Source organism: Anabrus simplex, chromosome 7 (assembly GCF_040414725.1).
Source record: "Anabrus simplex isolate iqAnaSimp1 chromosome 7, ASM4041472v1, whole genome shotgun sequence".
NCBI lineage: Eukaryota > Metazoa > Arthropoda > Insecta > Orthoptera > Tettigoniidae > Anabrus > Anabrus simplex.
In genome coordinates, this window is record NC_090271.1 from 40,891,655 (window position 1) to 40,911,946 (window position 20,292).

Below are 20,292 nucleotides of genomic sequence, written 5' to 3' on the forward strand. Positions count from 1 at the left end.
ACGGAAGCCGAGAGAAAGAGGAGGAGTGAGAGAATGAAGAGGTATTGGGAAGAGAGAAGACGTACCAAACAAGTCACTCGTGATCCTCAGGGGTCGTAACGAACCTAATAATAATAATAATAATAATAATAATAATAGTGAGGAGCATTTGGGAAATGTCACGTGAAATCAATGCAGTTGCCTTTGCTGATGCCATCTTGATTTGGGGAGAAACAGGTGTAAGCAAGTCTCAGCATGTAGGAAGTCCAAGTTTCAGGAGTTCAACCTCAAGATCAGCAAAACTAAAACAGTGGTAATGGTGGTGAGCAGAGATAGCCAACATCAAAAAGGAAAGGTTCGTAAATTGGAGGCTCAAACATCAAACTAACAGACTGCCAGTTAGAGAGTATGGACAGTTTCATTTACCATGGCAGTATAGTCTCCAGAGAGATCACCAACAGGGTACAAAAGAGTTCCCTCTTTTACTAACAGGGTATGACCCTTTTTTGGGATATTAAGATTCCAAAGAAACAAAAGAAGAAATGTTCAACACCTGCTTCATACCAATCTTGATCCATGGTATCAAAACATGCACCCTCACAAAGAGAGACTTTTCACGACTGCAGGTGATGATGTTCCTGTGGTCTACTATATAGAAGACTAGATGGGAAGGTTAAGAAATGAGGAAGTGAGGAAAGAAGCAATGGACAGACTCACTTGTCCAGACTACAGTGGTTTGAACACATGATGAGGATGGAGCCCATGAGGGCAGCTTGAGAGCACTTAGGAGGAGAGGTAGAAGGAAAACATCAAGTTGGAAGAACAAGAACCTGCTAGATGGATAAAGTCAAGATTGATATAACAGCTAAGGGAAGGACAATGGATAATGTCATGAAGAACAGAAAGTTTATGAATAGAGGAGAATTGAAGGGGCTTATCAACAGTACTTGAGAAAGTGGAACTGTAAACTGATGATGATTATTAAGTCCAACATCAAGTTGGTAGGCAAAGACTGGAACATCACTGAAATAGATCAAAGACAGTGAGAGGATTTTGTGTTTGTCAAGAAATTAATGAAATCAAAACACTGACTCTTCAGAACAGGATCACTTCACAGAATTATCATGCACTGGTTCCATGAAACTTGATTAACAGGATATCCTTCTGATTTTTGGTTTAACAGGTCTTCAGAAAAAGGTACAGACTTCTAGCATGTGTATAATATTTAATCAAAATAAATATAGATGACATGGTTCACTTACATACATCTGTGGCTAGAAGAAATGGATGTAGAGGATCTGGGAGTGATGAGGACAGAGCCTATCTGATTGAAGATGTGGAGATTATTCCTGTCCTTTGTGTTTTTGTGTTTGTCTGTGTCACCACCTTCTATTGCTTCCTCTTTCCACACTAACCTGTCATTTCATTTATCCTATTGTGTGTTCCTTTTCCTGTTCCTGTCACACTATACATGACTTGATATGACACTTTCCATTGTGAAACAGCTGGGATCATACCATGCTCACAACTGCAGCATGCAACTACTTTAGAATATCAAAGAACAAGATTCATGGTTTCACATAATGGAGATGAAGTGAAGAAACTATTATGCTATATTGGAAGAACTATTTAAGAGTTCACCTTAAATATTATATAATATATAATATGTGATCAGAGGGAAGAAAGCAGGGTCACAGCCAGAAAATGAAGGAATACTGGGAGAGGAGGAAACAGAAGGCCCAAGTGACAAGAAGATATGAGCCCTGTGTTCCTCAGTAGGCCAAAACAACAAAAAAGAAGAAGAAATGTGCTGTGTCAAATTTGCAGTCAGGAGATTTATGTTGTTGTCCAAGCATGCACATGAGTCTAGTGTGATCAGGCTGCTTGATCTGAAACATGACCCTAATCTTCATATTTGAAAAGCAATACCACTCTACTGCAATATATCATCAAAATTTGCTAACATAAACATTGTCACTTACCTCAGCTGTATCCTCAGGACTGTCAATTGTTTCTATATTTTCATGGTCAGGTTCTGAACTGATAAGCGTAAAAACATCACTGACAGAAACCTTCTTTCTTACTTCTGGATAAGCGATGGAATTATACATAAAGTCTTCCTTTGGTTTCAGTGGCTCTTCCTCCAGACCAGCTGTGGAACAAAAGGCTAAAGTTTTGAAAACATGATACCCTGCGTGCGTGTTTAGAATGTCTCAGTCTAGTTCGAGAAAGACAAGTGGCAAGAAAGTGACTCTGAGATCAGTGGAGTGTTCCCTTTGTAGGTCATAACCTCCTTCCTGTACCAGCCATTAGCAATGAGTGGATGTGTTATTTCCTCATTCTCTTTTATTCTTAATAATGTATCCTCTGTTTAGTGTCAGATGTTGTTAGTAAGTATAGTTTCTGTGAATTTGTTTCCAATCCTGATTCATTAGCTTTTGTGAGTATGGTATTACATTTTACGCAGGCTGTATACCGTGGTCGTACTGCATGAGCTGTTCTCGTGGCGGTAGTGCACTCGCAACAGAGGTAAGGTGATGTTCATTTGTTTTGTAAAATGTCAATTTAGAAGTAAAGCCATGCAGACTATAAAATGTTAAAGAATACGAGGATTTTTCTATAACAGCAATAAAGTGTGAACCATATTTTCTTTCAACTAATTCTATCTTATATTTTATTTAGAGGAAACATATAGTACATAAAATAGATGAATAATAAACAAGGAATAATGATACATATATCAGTCAAGGTGTCATTTTAATAATGTTGTGGATTTTATGTCCCACTACAGGAGTTCTTTTATATGCCAGTAAATCTATCAACAGGAGGCTGACATATTTGATCACCTTCAAATACCACCGGACGGAGCAGGGATCGAACCTGCCAAGTTGGGGTCAGAAGACCAGTACCTCAACCATCTGAGCACCTGGCCCAGCAGGTGCCATTTTAACCTCATGGCATAGGAAGCCATTTTAGTTCAGTCTGTGATATGCGGAAGTGTTTGCCTGTGTGTACGTATGCAATGCCCAGCCAAATCTATGGCACGCAGAGATCTGAAATTTTGTTTAGGTGGGCACAGCATTTCACTGATCCCACATGGTTGTATGAAAGAACAATTCTTGCTCCAAGAAATGAAGCTGTCAACATCATCAACAAGCAAATTCTATAAGAAATACCTGGTGTTCTACAAATTTACAAGCCTGCTGACATGACATGTAATACAGATGAGACTCTCAACAACACGATAGAGCTTTTGAACATATTGGAGTCACCTTTGCACTTCAACTCTGGATGAATTCCAGAAACGCTACAGATGTGGGCGGACCGGTGTTTAAAGGACCACTGTCTGGAATATTAGATTGGGACCATTTGAGTTGGGGCAAGGATTGTTCCAATAGAATGAAGAAGCCCCAAGCAGGCTAAAAAGTGAATATATTGGTCAAATTTATAGTGGTGATTGATGGCGCTAATAGACTCCACCCAGCCATTAATTTGACGATTAATGACAAGCCTTTTATTGCTATCCTTGACACTCCGGCTTCATACTCATTTGTGAACATGAATGTGGCAAAATTAATCAAACCTGTCCATGTTGATAAGATGGCGACTGTCAAGGGCAGTCCATGGTATAAATTACAAGATTGAGGGTTATATCTTTATTAACGCCACATGCTCCAATGAAATAATAGATACAGGGTACCGGTGAAAGTCGTCAAGGATTTAATACCCAATATAATCTTAGGACATGACTTTTTAATCAAATATGGGGTAGTGATAGATTATACAGCTAACAAAATATTCTTCGGTAATAAAAGTAGAATTAGGTTGGTATGGTTAGAAAATAAAGCATTTGAGTCTGAAGCTTTGGAAACCAACATATTGGCTGAATGAAAACAGGGTTGTTGGGGTTGCAAGAGAAGAAAGATCTTTATAAATTATTCAGCAGGTTTCCGGAGGTTATTACTGAGAGAAATGGATTTACCACAACAGTAAAACATAAAATAATTTGCAAGGACAATGCTCCAGTTAAACAAAGGCCTTGCCCACTTACTCCACATAAACAAAAATTTATAATATAAAAATTCAAGGAAATGGAAAACCAAGAATTGATTGAACCTTCAGTATCAGGATAGGCCTCTCCGATAGTACTACCCAAAAATAAAAATGATGACTACCAACTTTGTGCAGACATACGTCAGATAAACAACAAGACTGTATCAGATGCTTATCCCATGTCTGATCTTCGAAACCTGATAAAACAAGTAAGCTGGGCAAAAGTCTTTTGTATCCTTGATTTAAATTCTGCCTACTGGCAAGTAGAAGTCAAAGAAGAGTCTCGACCAAAGACCGCTTTTCCACCCCAAGAGGACTATATCAATACAAAGTCATGCCTTTTGGTCTCAAGAATGCTCCAGCCACCTTTATGCATCTGATGGACGAAGTTTTGTCTGCATACACAGATGAATTTTGCCAAGTTTACTTGGATGACATCATTGTATAAAGCAAGATGTTTTCAGACCATTTGGAACACCTGGCTAGTGTCTTAGAAAGGTCGAGGATTCACAGACTTACCTGCCATATGAAGAAGTGTCAGTTTGCATCAAGCTCAGTTGAGTACCTTGGCCATGTGTTGACAGACAAGGGCTTGGAGAGACAAGCTGAGAAGAACAGGGCCATTGAGGAACATCAAAGGCCAAGTATGTCAATTTTAGGCCTCTGTGGGTGGTACAGTAGCTTCGTACAACACTTTGAGATGAAGGCTGCTGCATGAACTGACCTACACAATAAAAACCTACCATTTAAATTGACCCAAAAGGAAGAAACATCCTTCCGGGAAATAAAAAGAGCCATTTGCAACACTCCAGGTTTAGCTTATCAGGATACAAGCAGTGAGGCCTTGATCCTTACTGATTTTGACATTGAAATTTGTCATGTTACTGGTTCAAGAAATCTAGCTCCAGACAATATGTCAAGAAATCCTGAGGTCAGATGCAAATCAATCACCGAATTATCAGGGAAAGAGATTCCTAGGCCAACTAGTAAGTATCAAACTGACCCTGTACTTCTTGTTATCCAGTGAGGAAACAATGAGGTCGATTTAGATTTAATAAGGAAGTGGCAGACTGAGGATGTGGCCTGTAGTAGAATGGCATCCTGGATCAACTAATGCAACACTGACTGTTGATCAGTTAAAGATGTGCTACAAGAACTTCTGACTCAAAGATAGTATAATTAAGAACACTTATTATCCATGTGCATTACGGCCAGACCAACAACTGTTGATAGTTTAGCCGCCAGTGAGTTATTGTTGCTCACTTAGCACCACCCAGGGGACACGGGTAGGGTATTGAGGAGGTAATTCTTACAGATGTGAGCAACGATCATTGTATACTCTGCTTCATGTCTAATAGTAATCTCAAACAGAGAGTATTTTGGGAAAATATCGTTATAATCCAAAAGCTGGTTATCCTGGTCAAGAGGAAACCTATTCTTTGATTCTACAATGTTTCTTCTCTGTACACACGCATCAGGACATTGAGAACTATGTCCAAGCCTGCGCAATCTGTGTTCACACCAAGGTGAACAACCAGAAGGCGAGTACCAGCATGAGGGGACACCAACTGCATCAGTCTTGGGAGACTGACCTTATGGGACCTTACCCCAGGACATCAGGGAAAGACTGGAATCCTCATGGTAACTGATCTATTCACCAAATGGGTAGAAGCACTCGCCATCCCCAAAGCTACATTAGGACATGTCATACAACTTTTAAGGATGGCAGTCTTCAATCAGTATGGGTATCCTCAGTGTCTACTCATAAACAATGGCATTCAGTTCACCACAAGACAATGGTTGCAAGTTTTGTTGGATTGGGGTATTGAACGTATTGAACACTGGACTACGCCGATCAACCTTCACTTAATGAATCCCACTGAACGAAGAAACCAGGAGCTGAAAAAGATGTTTTGGATCCACTTAGTCGACAGAGAATATACCAAGCTGGACCAACACAAACATGATTCTCTTTTGGCCATCAGACAGCAAGTTAACCTCATCACAGATTTCTCACCTGCAGAAATTTTCCTTAGACATTCCATCAAGAGAACTGGTGACTGGAACTTCATCCACGGACAGAGAGAGGAACTGGAGGATGCATCTTAACTGCATGCGAGGAACCAGCAGCAGATTCAACAGATGCACCACCAAGCCAAACAGCATTCAAGGAGCAAAGCCATGAACAACAATGCACCAGAGGAAAGGGGTTTCATACGTGGAACATTGCTTCTTCATCAAAACCATCCCCTCAGCAACAAGCTTCAGAAGTTCCACACTGGGATGGCACCAAAGTGGCTCGGGCATTTTGAGATGGATAAGAAGGTGTGGAATGGTGTGTATCTCTGAAGACCACACCGCCGATGAAGGTTCATGTGTCAGAATTGAAGGTATTACCTTAACACCTAAAAGTTAATGAAGAGACTGAAGAGGAAAACCAACAGTTGACACACTCTGCGGGGGCTCAGGAGAATGTAGACTTCATGGAGGATCAACAGACACTGGTACTTACTTTGGAGTATAAGAGAGACGAAGACTTGGACATAAGGACATCCAGACATAATTTAAGACCTAGAGTAAGGAATGTATAGGATAGATATTGAAGGTTTTAGGGAGAATAATTATTGAATGTGCATTATCTTACACCTAACCTAACCCTTGTAAGACCTTCAATTATTATCTTTAATACATTTAAATTTTCTTTTACTAAATGCTAAGTACATTATAAGATATGATTTCTCTGTATATATATGTATTGTAAAATCATATAACCTCAAAATCTGTTCAGTCAAAAACTGTAGAAAACTCTGCAATATCCATATATTGGGTATGTTCCACTATCATCCTGTACATGGGGAGATTTCAGGAAGCATACCATGATGTTTTATTATCCAGATACATGTTGAAGCTTTAAGAATTATGCAGATTTTTTTGACATTTTTAAAAAAAATTGTAGTCAAATATCTGAGTTTAATCTACACTGGAGTTCTCCAATCGACTGAACAGTTGATCGATTGTTTCTTCTATGTTCGGGTATGTTCCATTTAGAGTGCTGCAAGAACATTTCCAGAAGTTGGAGATTTCTAAACAATCTGTTGAATGGTACTTAGCCTTGCCTTGTGATGGTGAACGGAATAATCAGTGTGAGGACTTGTTGATATCTGTACTTGTCAGAATCAACTGTAAATTGCTTCAGCGTTTCTCTTAATACTGTTGCAGTGTTGCTTATAATTATGTATAATTGCAAAGTCATTAAGCAAAGTGAGTGAGAACTGTGTATTGCTAAATAATAGACTCAGTGACAATAATGTGATTTTCCAATCAAGAAGTGAACGTATCATGTGTGATATTTATGTATACCAAATAAAATCACAATGAGAACAATAAAAATGTTACTGAACAATGTGTTTACTGGCACTGAGATCCTGTCAAAATCTTAACTGACTGCTTACCTATGGTATCCTTTAGATCTGTACTTTCTTTCAGCATGCTGATTATGATTTCTTCTTTAGTATTGTCCAAATCTGAGTAATTCATTATCCAAGTTGTTATGCCAATAATTGAGGGAACTGGTTCCAGAGCAGGCAAGACCACAATACTTTCAGTGCTCCTTCTTGGTGGATATGTCTGAGGGAAGAAAGAAAAGAAAAGAAAAGAAAAGAAAAGAAAAGAAAAGAAAAGAAAAGAAAAGTAATAATGATGATAATAGTATATTCTTAATGTCTCATTAATTTTATTTAATGTAAAAAATTCAAGTTCATGAATATCTGCTATCATAGTCAGTATGACAAGGATGTATAAGACATAAATGATTGGAAATTTAATACTTTATAACTTTAGTTATGTAGTATTTATTGACAGAACCACTAATAACATAAATATTCGAGAATTAAAATTTAGGCCTTCCCCTAAACTACCATTTCATTCAGCGTGAACATAATTATTTATGGCCTAGGTTGTAGCGACTTATTCTCCAACTTTACATACCAATTGTCATTAAATTCTCTTCAGCAGTTTTCTTGTGATACGTACATACATACATACATACAGACAGAAATGAGGGAAAATCAAAAGGTGCATTTCCTTGATGCTATGGACACGACCGATGCAGAAATAATTTGAATATTTATTGAATAATTTCTATGGATAGGAACTTCTGCTACAGTCATTACTGACCAAAGAAAGAATCTGGGATTCCTATGGATCAGTAGTAAAGGAGGATGCAATAATGAATGCCTACACCAGCATTTAAGATACTGAGCCATAGCAAGTACAAGTCAGGTGTATCCAGAAAATAAGACACACCACATAGACTGAAGCGAAAATTTGTAATGAGAACTGTGACTACACAGGCGCTAATCGTAATTTGATCGCTTTCCTCTTCTACTACTACTACTAATAGTAGAAGTATGCCTAATCTTATTTGAGTGACAAATGCTGGAAATGGCTGTGCTGATCCAGAAATCCACCAAATGTGAGCACCCAATGGAAATTGAAATTGCAAATCGCTGGTGCTTGTGAGAATACTATGAATAGATGAATAGACAAAGTGATGTCAGGAGAACAATATTTTTGCAAGGTCTTGTCAACCTGTTAATATATTTTCTTTTTTTACCCCAAGAAACACATTGACCAACAAAGATTCAACTGATGAGTTAAAAGAATAGGTAAGATGTGACTGAAGTTAAGAGGCAGGTGGCAAACTTCTATCAGGATGTAGAAACAATCATCAAGTGTTTGGTTTTGATAATAGCAACAACAAAGTTAGAATGTCAAATATGTACATGTAGAAGTTTTTCCAACTAAACATTATGTGAATGCATATTGGCTTTTTTATCCTTACTCACCAGACACACATGCAAAAATAAGTAGCAATCTATAACCAAACAGAGTCAAAATCCAATTAACTACTACAGTACTCATATTAGGAGAAAAATCTCTTGTGCTTTTGATTTTGTTCTACAAACAGCATGATCATTATTCTGAGGATTAAACACTCACTATTTCAGGTCCTACTAAGGTTACTCTGGAACGGGCACTGATATCTATGTTACGTTTGCTCCGGCGGCCACCTTTTCCCTTAAGATGTGCAGGTTGAGAAACTTGTTTTTCAGTCCCCACAGTCTAAGGAGAAGAAAATTGAATACATAATATTAATAGAATACAAGGACTATCAATTAACAGATGCATGTAAAGTAGATCTATTGTATTTAGATTATACATATAAGATGTTTAGGAAAGAAAACACAGACATGGAGCGAGAGACTTATCTCATTTAGAGCAAAATTCCATAGTATAGAGTAGTGCACACTTGATTGATTGATTGATTGATTGATTGATTGATTGATTGATTGATTGATTGATTGATTGATTGATTGATTGATTGACTGATCAGTCAACAGAAGTTTAAAATGTTCCATTATAGCTTTTTTACTGTTTAAAGCAAATCAAGGCTGGCTCCAACAAGGGGCCAACATAGATACAACCCATTTGAATCAAAGCTAGCAACCAAGTTAATATTATAGACATGATAGGCTGTTTGGACTTATGCCATGTCAAGAAAATAAGGTGAAATTCTTTACATTTCACAGAGAACTTTGCTCCGTGTCTTCAGAAGAAAATTTTGGCTGTTAATGCGGAAGACTTATCCAATAATGAAGGTCTGAATTTGGCCGTTGGTAATCGGAAGAGCGCATAAAAAGTTAAGAACAACGGCAGGGTACGAAAATAAATTTTTAATGTAAATTAGAAAGACGTACCTTCTATTACGAAGCGAGCGACGTGACCAATCTACTACGAGAATACTTTCCAAAAACACTGCCTTATATGACAGGTTATAACTGGCGTAAGAAAACGTAATCTCGAGATTTTAATCCCAATTAGGTATTGATTTTGAAGCTCATAGGTTAAAATCACGAAAGCTTGACATAAATCATTGTCCATAACTCTTAAGACTCCCCTTATTAGGCTTTCTGGTGACAATCAGCAGATGCAAGCACAGGAAAATAAGACAGTCAAAATGAGCTTCGTACATCTGACGATAGATAGCACCACACTCGAAAGCGAGATGTCACTGAAAATCAGTCTAGCCAACTCCGTATATCGGTGTCTAGCTCCAGGTAGGTAATTGCGCGGAGGTGGTTGCACGCAAGGCAAAGTACCAACTGATTTACACCCCCAGGTAGTTTACCTCCCAGGAAGCTGCCAGCCACTTTACCAGCAGATGGTAGAACCGGCCCTAAGTCATATTGATGCTCAATTTTGGGTAAATGTGGAAATCTAGAGGAAACTCTGGCACACAAAATAAAATTCTACATAATCACGAAAGTTACGTTAAGTGAGAAAGGTCCAAAACACAAGAATGAGTTTAAATTAATTATAATGCAATAACTTAGTGCTTACCATGAGAGATGCATCCACCCGCTGCAGTGATCTGAATTCAAAGACGCGGACAGTAGCATCGCTCACACAAGGTGGTGGTGGTGATTTTTGTTTTAAGAGGAAGTACAATGAGGTAATCATCCTCTCTGACAAATTAGTGGAAAAGAAATTAAAAATGTAAAAAAAAATTATTTATTCAACAAAGGAATTTGGAAACGCAGTACAAAATAAAACAAAAAAACTATTATAGAATTAGGCCGAAAAGATTACTAACGAATCAAAAGGGAACGTACGTTCTCTGAGTAACAGTACACTTGTAATTTATATACCCTTTATAAGTCCACTTTCGCACATAAAGCGGATGACGAGATCAGCAGTAGTCGCGTCATCGGCTAGTATGCATTCGAGTGTTTCCTGCAGGCCAAGGCTCCGTCTTAGGTGAGAGAGATCGGCGCACTCTGTGAGGATGTGGGCCACGGTAAAGTCGGCACCACAAGAACACACTGGTCTTCCTTCTTTAGGAGATAAGAGTGCGTGGATCGTAAATGACCTATCTTCAGCCTGCACAATACTATGGTCTCTCTCCGTGAAGGTCGGAAAGAGGACTGCCACGCGGTAGTTGCCTTCTTAATTGCTCTCAGCTTGATGGGAGTTTGGATATGTAGCCACCCCAATTCTCAGGACGCCAAGATGGTTCGACGTAGCTGACAACAAATATCCTTAGCAGGTACATTGACGGGTCTTGGAGGTAAAAGTACAGCTTCCTATGCATCTTCATCCGCAAGTTCATTTCCCGCAATCCCAACGCGGCTTGGAAGCCATGCGAAAGTGATTCTGGGGCCAGAATCCATTAACCTGGCTAGAAGGTCATATATCTGCTGTACCAGTGGGTGTTGCGAGAAATACGTTTCAATAGACTTCAGAGAGCTTAATGAATCGGTACACATAAGTAAGTGGCTTCTTCGTCATGCAGTGCAAACTGCAAAGCCTCTGAGATGGCATAAAGCTCTGCAGTATACACGCTACATACTTTAGAAAGCGAGATCTTCGTGCTGATATCATCAATGACGAAAGAGCAACCAACATTATCTCCGATTTTAGAACCATCCATGAAGATATGTCCCGCAGCCGGATATTGGTGAACGAAGTCCTAGAAATACCTCCGATAAATGGAGGAATCCATGTTCACCTTGGGTCCACGCAGCAGATCTAGACATATATCCGGTCGCAGAATCAACCACAGAGGTACCTCGCTAAGAGTTTGTTCAAGACAACCACCGATATAAATATTCAAATCATGACACAAGCTATCAATCCGAAACCCAACCAGCCATGTGGCATTCGGACGGTCTTGGCACCGCTGGTGGTATTGGGTACGATAGATGCATTGATAGCTTGGATGTAGCAGCATTTCACAAATTTTGGCAGCGTATGTGAGGAATAACTGCTGCCTCCTTATCCGTAAAGGTAGAACTCCCGCTTCAGCGAGTAGGCTGGGAATGGGGCTAGTACGGAAAGCACCCGTTGCCAGCCTTACTCCACTATGGTGAATACTGTCTGAAAGACTCAGCATAGATTTTGATGCTAAGCCATAAGCCGCACTTCCATAGTCAATTCGGGAGAGGACCGTCGCCGTGTAAAATCGTTGCAGTACCGCACAGTCAGCCCCCCACGAAGTGCCGCTGAGAAACTTAAGCATGCTAAGTCTCTTCGTGCAAGCAACCTTCAACTGATGGATGTGGGGCTGCCACGTAAGTCTCTTATCAAAATGGAAACCCAGGAATCTGCAGGAGTCAACCACTGGTAAGACATTGTTCTGCAAGTGGAGCTCTGGTTCGGGATGCATTGGCCGACATCAACAGAAGTGTACAACTGGGGTTTTTGCTGCTGAAAATTGAAAACCATGTTGCAGGACCCATCTGTTGACCCAGTTAATAGCTTGCTGTAGCTGTCTCTCAGCAAACGCCACCATTCCGGAGCTGTAATATAGAGCTAAGTCATCTACATACAGCGATGGAACGACTGCGGGCCCAGCAGCGGCAACTATGTCGTTGATGGCGATTGTGAACAGCGTGACACTCAGTACAGATCCCTGAGGTACTCCATTTTCCTGAACATAATATTGAGAAAATGCATTCCCTACTCAGACTCAAAAGAGACGGAGGGACATGAAGTTCTCAAGAAACATTGGCAAATTTCCCTGAAATCCCCACTGATGTAGAGTGGAGAGAATCCCATATCACCAGGTAGTGTCGTAAGCTTTCTCCAGTACAAGATATTAGAATCATTCCGTATTGACGGTTTTCACTTTACAATGGCGAAAAATGAAAGTATCCTCCTAATCAATACATCATATATTCCGTCATTAGACGGAGTAAACAAGATCAGACATGTTTCGGCTCGTTTGAGCCATCTTCAGTGAAAAAATTAGGGGGGTTGGAATAATTTACATAATATGAGTTGAAAAAATGCTAAAAAACATAATGAAAGCGCAAATGAAAAAACAAACAAAAGAGCCTATACGGAAACAAAATTAGCACAAATATACAATATTTACATCAATATGCAGAGCAAAAAACAACTTATTGTGACAAAATTCAGTGAAACAGGTGTTAATTTGAAATAATAATTGATACTAAAAACTGCGTTAACCTAAGAAACAAGGGAATGAGAAAACAAATGATGTAGATGGAAATGAATAATAGTAGCACATGGTGAGGTTGTGGACCTCATAGTTTACAAATTATTGGTTTATAAAAATCACAAAACAGTTTGAAATCGCTGTCAAAATCATCTTAGTGGAAACCCATCACATCAAATTGGTCAGGAGGAGAGCGGGAGCAAACAGTTAGAGAGAAACCAAGCCTGAATTAACCTGCAGGCGAAAAGCCTGTGATAAGGAGAAAAAAACACCATGAAATTTAAGGCTTTAGAAATAGCAGCATTCTCAATATCTTCTCAATCTAGCGGTCCCTTTCTTCATTATTGTTTCATAATGTTGGCTGTTGTTTTGCCTTATTATAGAGGGGTCGGAAGAGCCGCATATAAAAATATGAGAAGCTGTGTTAGGTAGAAAACAGATGCATAGTAAATTGTAGTAATCTAGTGGAAACCGTCAATGAAGTTCTAATCTGTAATGGAAAAAATGAGGTTGTATGAGAAACATGGGTTGATAAGTAAAAAGTGTGGAATGGTTGTGAAGAAAGCTTAAACTTACGGTGTGCAGTAGGTGGTGTCCTCTCTAGTGGCCTGGCTTTCTCAAAGTAACGGTCTCGGAGTCTATTGTTGGTTCGGCTGTGTTTGCTAGGATGGAAGGAGCGGAGGGGCAAGGGGAGGTGCAGGGCTGGTTTGAGGAAGGGAGGGGTGTTGAGTTGGAGAGATGGAGGTGGGTTTGTTTGGCAAATATAAGGAATGAATGTTTCAAGAGGATGTTAGTTTACTCGCTGACTTCTAAAGCTCGAATGGCGTGGCCTTCTCAAAGTGACGGTCTCGGTCACGTGATCGAGTCTATTGTTGGTTGGCTGTATTTGCTAGGTTGGAAGGAGCGGAGGGGGAGGGTTGGTGTGAGGAGGGGTGGGGGGGGGGAGTGGTGGTGAGTCGGGGAGATGGAGGTGGGGTTTGTTTGTGTTATGGAAATTCTGACAAATGTATGGAATGAATGTTTCAAGTAGAATGTTCTTTTTCTCGCTGACTTCATTTAAATTGTGAGTGGGGTTCATAAACTGATCTAAATCGATGTGGATGCTCTCGAGAATGTTGAGCAAGGTGCCTTTTTGTTCATAATGCAAGATCTTCAGGTCTTTATCTATCGAAGTGTATTCGTGGCTGGATGCTTTATGGTGTTCGCTCATAGCTGAAAAACGATTATATTTGAGAGCGTTGCGATGTTCGGCGTATCTTATGACAAAATTGCGGCCTGTTTGACCTATGTAGCTGGAATTACAGGATTGGCACTTTAATTTGTAAACTCCGGAGTTCAAATATTTATTGTTGATGTTGCTATTGTTATAGTTGACAGTGTGTGAAAGCTAACCTTTATTGCAATCTCAAAATAAAGGTCGCCAAATTAGGGCAAGACTTACGTTTTTTGAAAAAATGCTTGATTAATGACGTAACCCCCAACTTTCTAAAGTTTACCAAGAAAACTCACAGAAATACAGCAAAAACTCGCGCGACTCAACTTAAAACCGATAAAATCTGGATTAAAGAGGAAATCAAATTTCTCCATAAAAAGAAATCTCTCCTGAACCACAAACTATATGAAACTCATTTAGAAGTTTCCACTCTCCTTTGCCCCCTCGAATGGACGTCCTTTCAATTACACGTCTCCAACAAACTTAACCTCACTTTGTTAAAGAAACAAAACACACTTAACAAGAAATGGAATGCTCTTTCAAAAACAAAAACAATGCTTAGCAAACATAACAACTCAAATAACACAAGGCCTAATGATTTTCACCAACCTGTAGTAAACTTAAGTAAAATCATTCTTGATGCCGATGATCTTGATGTGCTGAGCAAGGGACCTAAACATAATTGGGGTAATCCTTCTAACCGTGATAATTTAATTTCCACCATAGCTGAATCTGAATTGGCCATTAATAAATTACCAATAAATATACAAGAAGAGGTCCGATATGAAGTCAAACACAAGCTATCCTCCATCCTCAATCAACAACAAACCATTAAACCCAACACAGTGCACGTAGCTAAAGTAAACAAACTTAAGAAAAAAGTGAAACAAAACGACTTAATCATAACAAAAGCCGACAAAGGAAATGCTACCGTAATCATGGACAAAAGTGACTATGTTAATAAAGCACACACGTTTTTTGCAGACAACAACTTCATAACCTCTAAAAAAGATCCAACTAATAAAATACAAAGAGACCTAAAAACCATCATCAAGAACATTTCATTTCTGTTTAATGACCTTGAAAAATCCAAAATGATTATCATGAATCCGAAACTTCCCACAGCCAAAGCGCTACCCAAGATCCATAAAACAGACATCCCCATAAGACCCATTATCAATTTCAGAAACAGTCCGACATATGAAGTATCTCGATTCATTCACAAATTCCTCAAGTCACACTATCGTTTTCAAGCCAACACATCAGTAAAGAACTCCTTAGAATTCTGCAATAAGATCAAACACTTTAATTTATCCAAACACCACACTCTTCATTCTTTTGATATTACCAATATGTACGCTAATGTTCCCGTTAACAGCACCGTACAATTGATCAAAAACAATCTCTCCAAATTCAGCAATTTAAGTATAGGCGAAATAGATGAATTTATTCGAATTCTGGAATTTACTTTGAACAACAATTTCTTCACTTTCAATAATGTCATTTACCAACAGATAGGTCTTCCCATGGGGTCACCAGCTTCAGGAATCCTTGCAGACAACTACATTGATCATTTAGAACATTCTCACATCATTGGCAAGATCAATGGCATTCAACACTGGACACGCTTTGTAGATGACACCTTTGTTATTTTAGACTCCCACGTTACTAACAGCAACACAGTACTTGGATTTCTCATCTCTATTGACCCACATATAAAATTCACCATAGAGTCAGAAAACAATAAAGCCCTTAATTACCTGGACTTAACCATTAGGCGCAACAGCAACAACACTTTATCCTTCAACATATACAGGAAACCCACCCACACCATCAATACCATCCATCAGACCTCTGTGCACCCAGACATACATAAAAAAGCAGCTTACAATAGCATGGTCCTCAGAGCATTAACTATCCCTTTATCTCGCAAGAATTACAAAAAAGAAATTAATACCATCTACAGCATTGCAGAACACAATGGTTTCAATAGAACCTTCATCAGAAGGATCATCAATAGATACAAAAGCAGACCCAAGACTACCCTAGTTAAAGATTCCGCTCCAAAAGAAAAATTTTCCACATTCACTTTCAATAATAGTAGCATTTACCAAATTTCTAATATATTCAAGAAACACAGCATCAAAATAGCTTACAGAACCTCCCACACCAACTCCAAACTCATTTTCAATCCACACACTGTCAACTATAACAATAGCAACATCAACAATAAATATTTGAACTCCGGAGTTTACAAATTAAAGTGCCAATCCTGTAATTCCAGCTACATAGGTCAAACAGGCCGCAATTTTGTCATAAGATACGCCGAACATCGCAACGCTCTCAAATATAATCGTTTTTCAGCTATGAGCGAACACCATAAAGCATCCAGCCACGAATACACTTCGATAGATAAAGACCTGAAGATCTTGCATTATGAACAAAAAGGCACCTTGCTCAACATTCTCGAGAGCATCCACATCGATTTAGATCAGTTTATGAACCCCCCTCACAATTTAAATGAAGTCAGCGAGAAAAAGAACATTCTACTTGAAACATTCATTCCATACATTTGTCAGAATTTCCATAACACAAACAAACCCCACCTCCATCTCCCCGACTCACCACCACTCCCCCCACCCCCACCCCTCCTCACACCAACCCTCCCCCTCCGCTCCTTCCAACCTAGCAAATACAGCCAACCAACAATAGACTCGATCACGTGACCGAGACCGTCACTTTGAGAAGGCCACGCCATTCGAGCTTTAGAAGTCAGCGAGTAAACTAACATCCTCTTGAAACATTCATTCCTTATATTTGCCAAACAAACCCACCTCCATCTCTCCAACTCAACACCCCTCCCTTCCTCAAACCAGCCCTGCACCTCCCCTTGCCCCTCCGCTCCTTCCATCCTAGCAAACACAGCCGAACCAACAATAGACTCGATCACGCGAACGAGACCGTTACTTTGAGAAAGCCAGGCCACTAGAGAGGACACCATCTACTGCACACCGTAAGTTTAAGCTTTCTTCACAACCATTCCACACTTTTTACTTATCAACCCATGTTTCTCATACAACCTCATTTTTTCCATTACAGATTAGAACTTCATTGACAGTTTCCACTAGATTACTACAATTTACTATGCATCTGTTTTCTACCTAACACAGCTTCTCATATTTTTATATGCGGCTCTTCCGACCCCTCTATAATAAGGCAAAACAACAGCCAACATTATGAAACAATAATGAAGAAAGGGACTGCTAGATTGAGAAGATATTGAGAATGCTGCTATTTCTAAAGCCTTAAATTTCATGGTATTTTTTTCTCCTTATCACAGGCTTTTCGCCTGCAGGTTAATTCAGGCTTGGTTTCTCTCTAAATGTTTGCTCCCGCTCTCCTCCTGACCAATTTGATGTGATGGGTTTCCACTAAGATGATTTTGACAGCGATTTCAAACTGTTTTGTGATTTTTATAAACCAATAATTTGTAAACTATGAGGTCCACAACCTCACCATGTGCTACTATTATTCATTTCCATCTACATCATTTGTTTTCTCATTCCCTTGTTTCTTAGGTTAACGCAGTTTTTAGTATCAATTATTATTTCAAATTAACACCTGTTTCACTGAATTTTGTCACAATAAGTTGTTTTTTGCTCTGCATATTGATGTAAATATTGTATATTTGTGCTAATTTTGTTTCCGTATAGGCTCTTTTGTTTGTTTTTTCATTTGCGCTTTCATTATGTTTTTTAGCATTTTTTCAACTCATATTATGTAAATTATTCCAACCCCCCTAATTTTTTTCACTGAAGATGGCTCAAACGAGCCGAAACTTGTCTGATCTTGTTTACTCCGTCTAATGACGGAATATATGATGTATTGATTAGGAGGATACTTTCATTTTTCGCCATTGTAAAGCTTTCTCCAGGTCAAAAAACATGGCGACTAGGTGTTCCTTCCGGAGAAAGGCCTCCTGAATGGTGCTCTCCAGTCTGACCAGATGATCAGTGGCAGACCGATGAGAGCAAAATCCACACTGGTAGTTAGAAAAGAGACCCTCCTTTTCCATGGCACACACAAGACACCAGTTAACCTTCCTTTCAAATAACAATGCTAAAAAGAGAAAGATGTTCCACCTATTCAATACAATAATATTGTTGCACAAATTAATGTATCAACATATTTTATATGTTAAGGGACCGGTTTCGACATATGTCCATGTCATCATCAGCCGACACAAAAATGGCAAGAAGTCAACACAATTGTAAACACTTATGACAATTTTCTTGAATTAAAAATAGAAGTCCATGTAGAGGTTCTTGAGCACTCTTTCTGTAAATCTTGAGGTTAAAAAGATGATGCAGTATAATTCACAATTGTTGTTATTCAAGGATAAAATTTGTTGCTAGGTAACAAATGATATGATTTTGTTTTAGTACTTCAAAAGGTGGATAGTGGTATATATAAAAACTCTTAGAATATGAGACTATTAGTACTGATATGGATTTTAAGAGATCTAAGGAAAATAAAATAAATTAAAGATAAGAAATAGAAAAGTGAAAATGGTAAGGTAAGTAATATTATGAGACTCACTTTAATTTAGCCTTGTCGTGAAGTACAATAGGAAGTAAGAACCAAAAATTGAATATAGGTAGGGGATAGGAGGGGGTAAGAGAGTAAGGGGAGTAGTTTAAGGTGGGTCAGGGGGGTGTTGTGGTAAGGGCAAGTAGCACAAGAAGGTGTTGTGTATTACATGGAAGACTGTGTTGACTTCTTGCCATTTTTGTGTCAGTTGATGATGACATGGACATATGTTTAAACCGGTCCCATAACATATTAAATATGTTGATACATTAATTTGTGCAACAATATTATTGTATTGAATAGGTGGAACATCTTTCTCTTTTTATCATTGTAATTATTAGTTCAATACGGATCAGTGATGACGTTTTTTAACTTTAAATCCTTTCAAATAGCTTACAGAGGCCATTCATAAGGCATATTGGCCTATAACTATCCAGCATTTGATTATGGATTTTGTCTATTCCAGGACCCGTATCTCTGCATAGCGTGAGTACACTCCGCAATTCCCACTCCGTGAAGGGCACGTTGTAGGGATGTGAACAACTAGTGGCAAAAGAGAGATGGTGTGCCTCTGCTTCGCGCTTAATTGGAAGAAATGCAGAGTCATATCTCCTAGAGCTGGACGTATCTGCAAAATGTGACGCGATGTGGTCGGCAATGATGGAATGAATCATAACTATATTTCCATTAATTGAGATTCTGGGTACTGAGGGCACATTCTGTACTCCAACAATACGGCGGAGTTTTGTCCACACTTGTGATGACGGAGTATGTGCCGTGATGGATGACAGATACTTTTCCCACGTAGCTTTCTTACTTTCTTGAATCAAAAAATGGGCCTTCGCGCGCAGACGCTTGAAAGTGATATGATTGGCCATCATAGGATTCTGACGATAATGCTTAAAAGCCCGTCGGCGATCATGTATGGCTGCTGCAATTTCATCCGTCCACCATGGGACCTGTTTTTGGCGACGAACACCAGATGAGGAAGGAATTGTTTCCTCCGCAGCAGCCAAAATTCCAGTAGTAATGGAAGAAACGTGGTGGTCAACAGTCGTCATCAGCCATCATTGCGCGTTTCGAAAATTCTGGCCAATTTGCCCACTGAAGTAAACAGCGCTTGGATACTTCGGACTGTTCTTTGATTCAAGAGAGAGAGAATTATCGGGAAGTGGTCACTATCACAGAGGTTGTCATGTACTTGCCACCGTAGCAGGGGAACTTGCACACGGGTGCTCAAAGTGACATTCAGATGTGAGAATGTGCCATGTGTGCTGCTGAAATGTGTTGGTTCCCCTGTATTAAGCGCACAAAGTTCAAACAGGTTGATCATTCACTCGAGCATCCTCCCCCTAGAACAGGAAGACAGAGAACCCCATAGTATGTTACGGGCGTTCACGTCTCCCAGCATGAGGAAAGGAGGAGGCAGTTGGGT

The 20,292-nt window shown here is 39.3% G+C and overlaps 1 protein-coding gene across 1 annotated transcript in view; it reads right to left on the bottom strand.

The window, feature by feature from the left end:
* The window catches only part of LOC136877680 (uncharacterized), a 279,154-nt gene that overhangs the window by 102,157 nt on the left and 156,705 nt on the right, over nt 1-20,292 (bottom strand). Inside the window, exons 4-6 of the mRNA XM_068228702.1 lie at nt 9,034-9,156; nt 7,485-7,659; nt 1,962-2,131 (exon numbers count right to left, since the gene is read on the bottom strand). Of these exons, the coding sequence (XP_068084803.1) occupies nt 1,962-2,131; nt 7,485-7,659; nt 9,034-9,156 (468 nt within the window). The remainder of the gene's footprint in view (nt 1-1,961; nt 2,132-7,484; nt 7,660-9,033; nt 9,157-20,292) is intronic.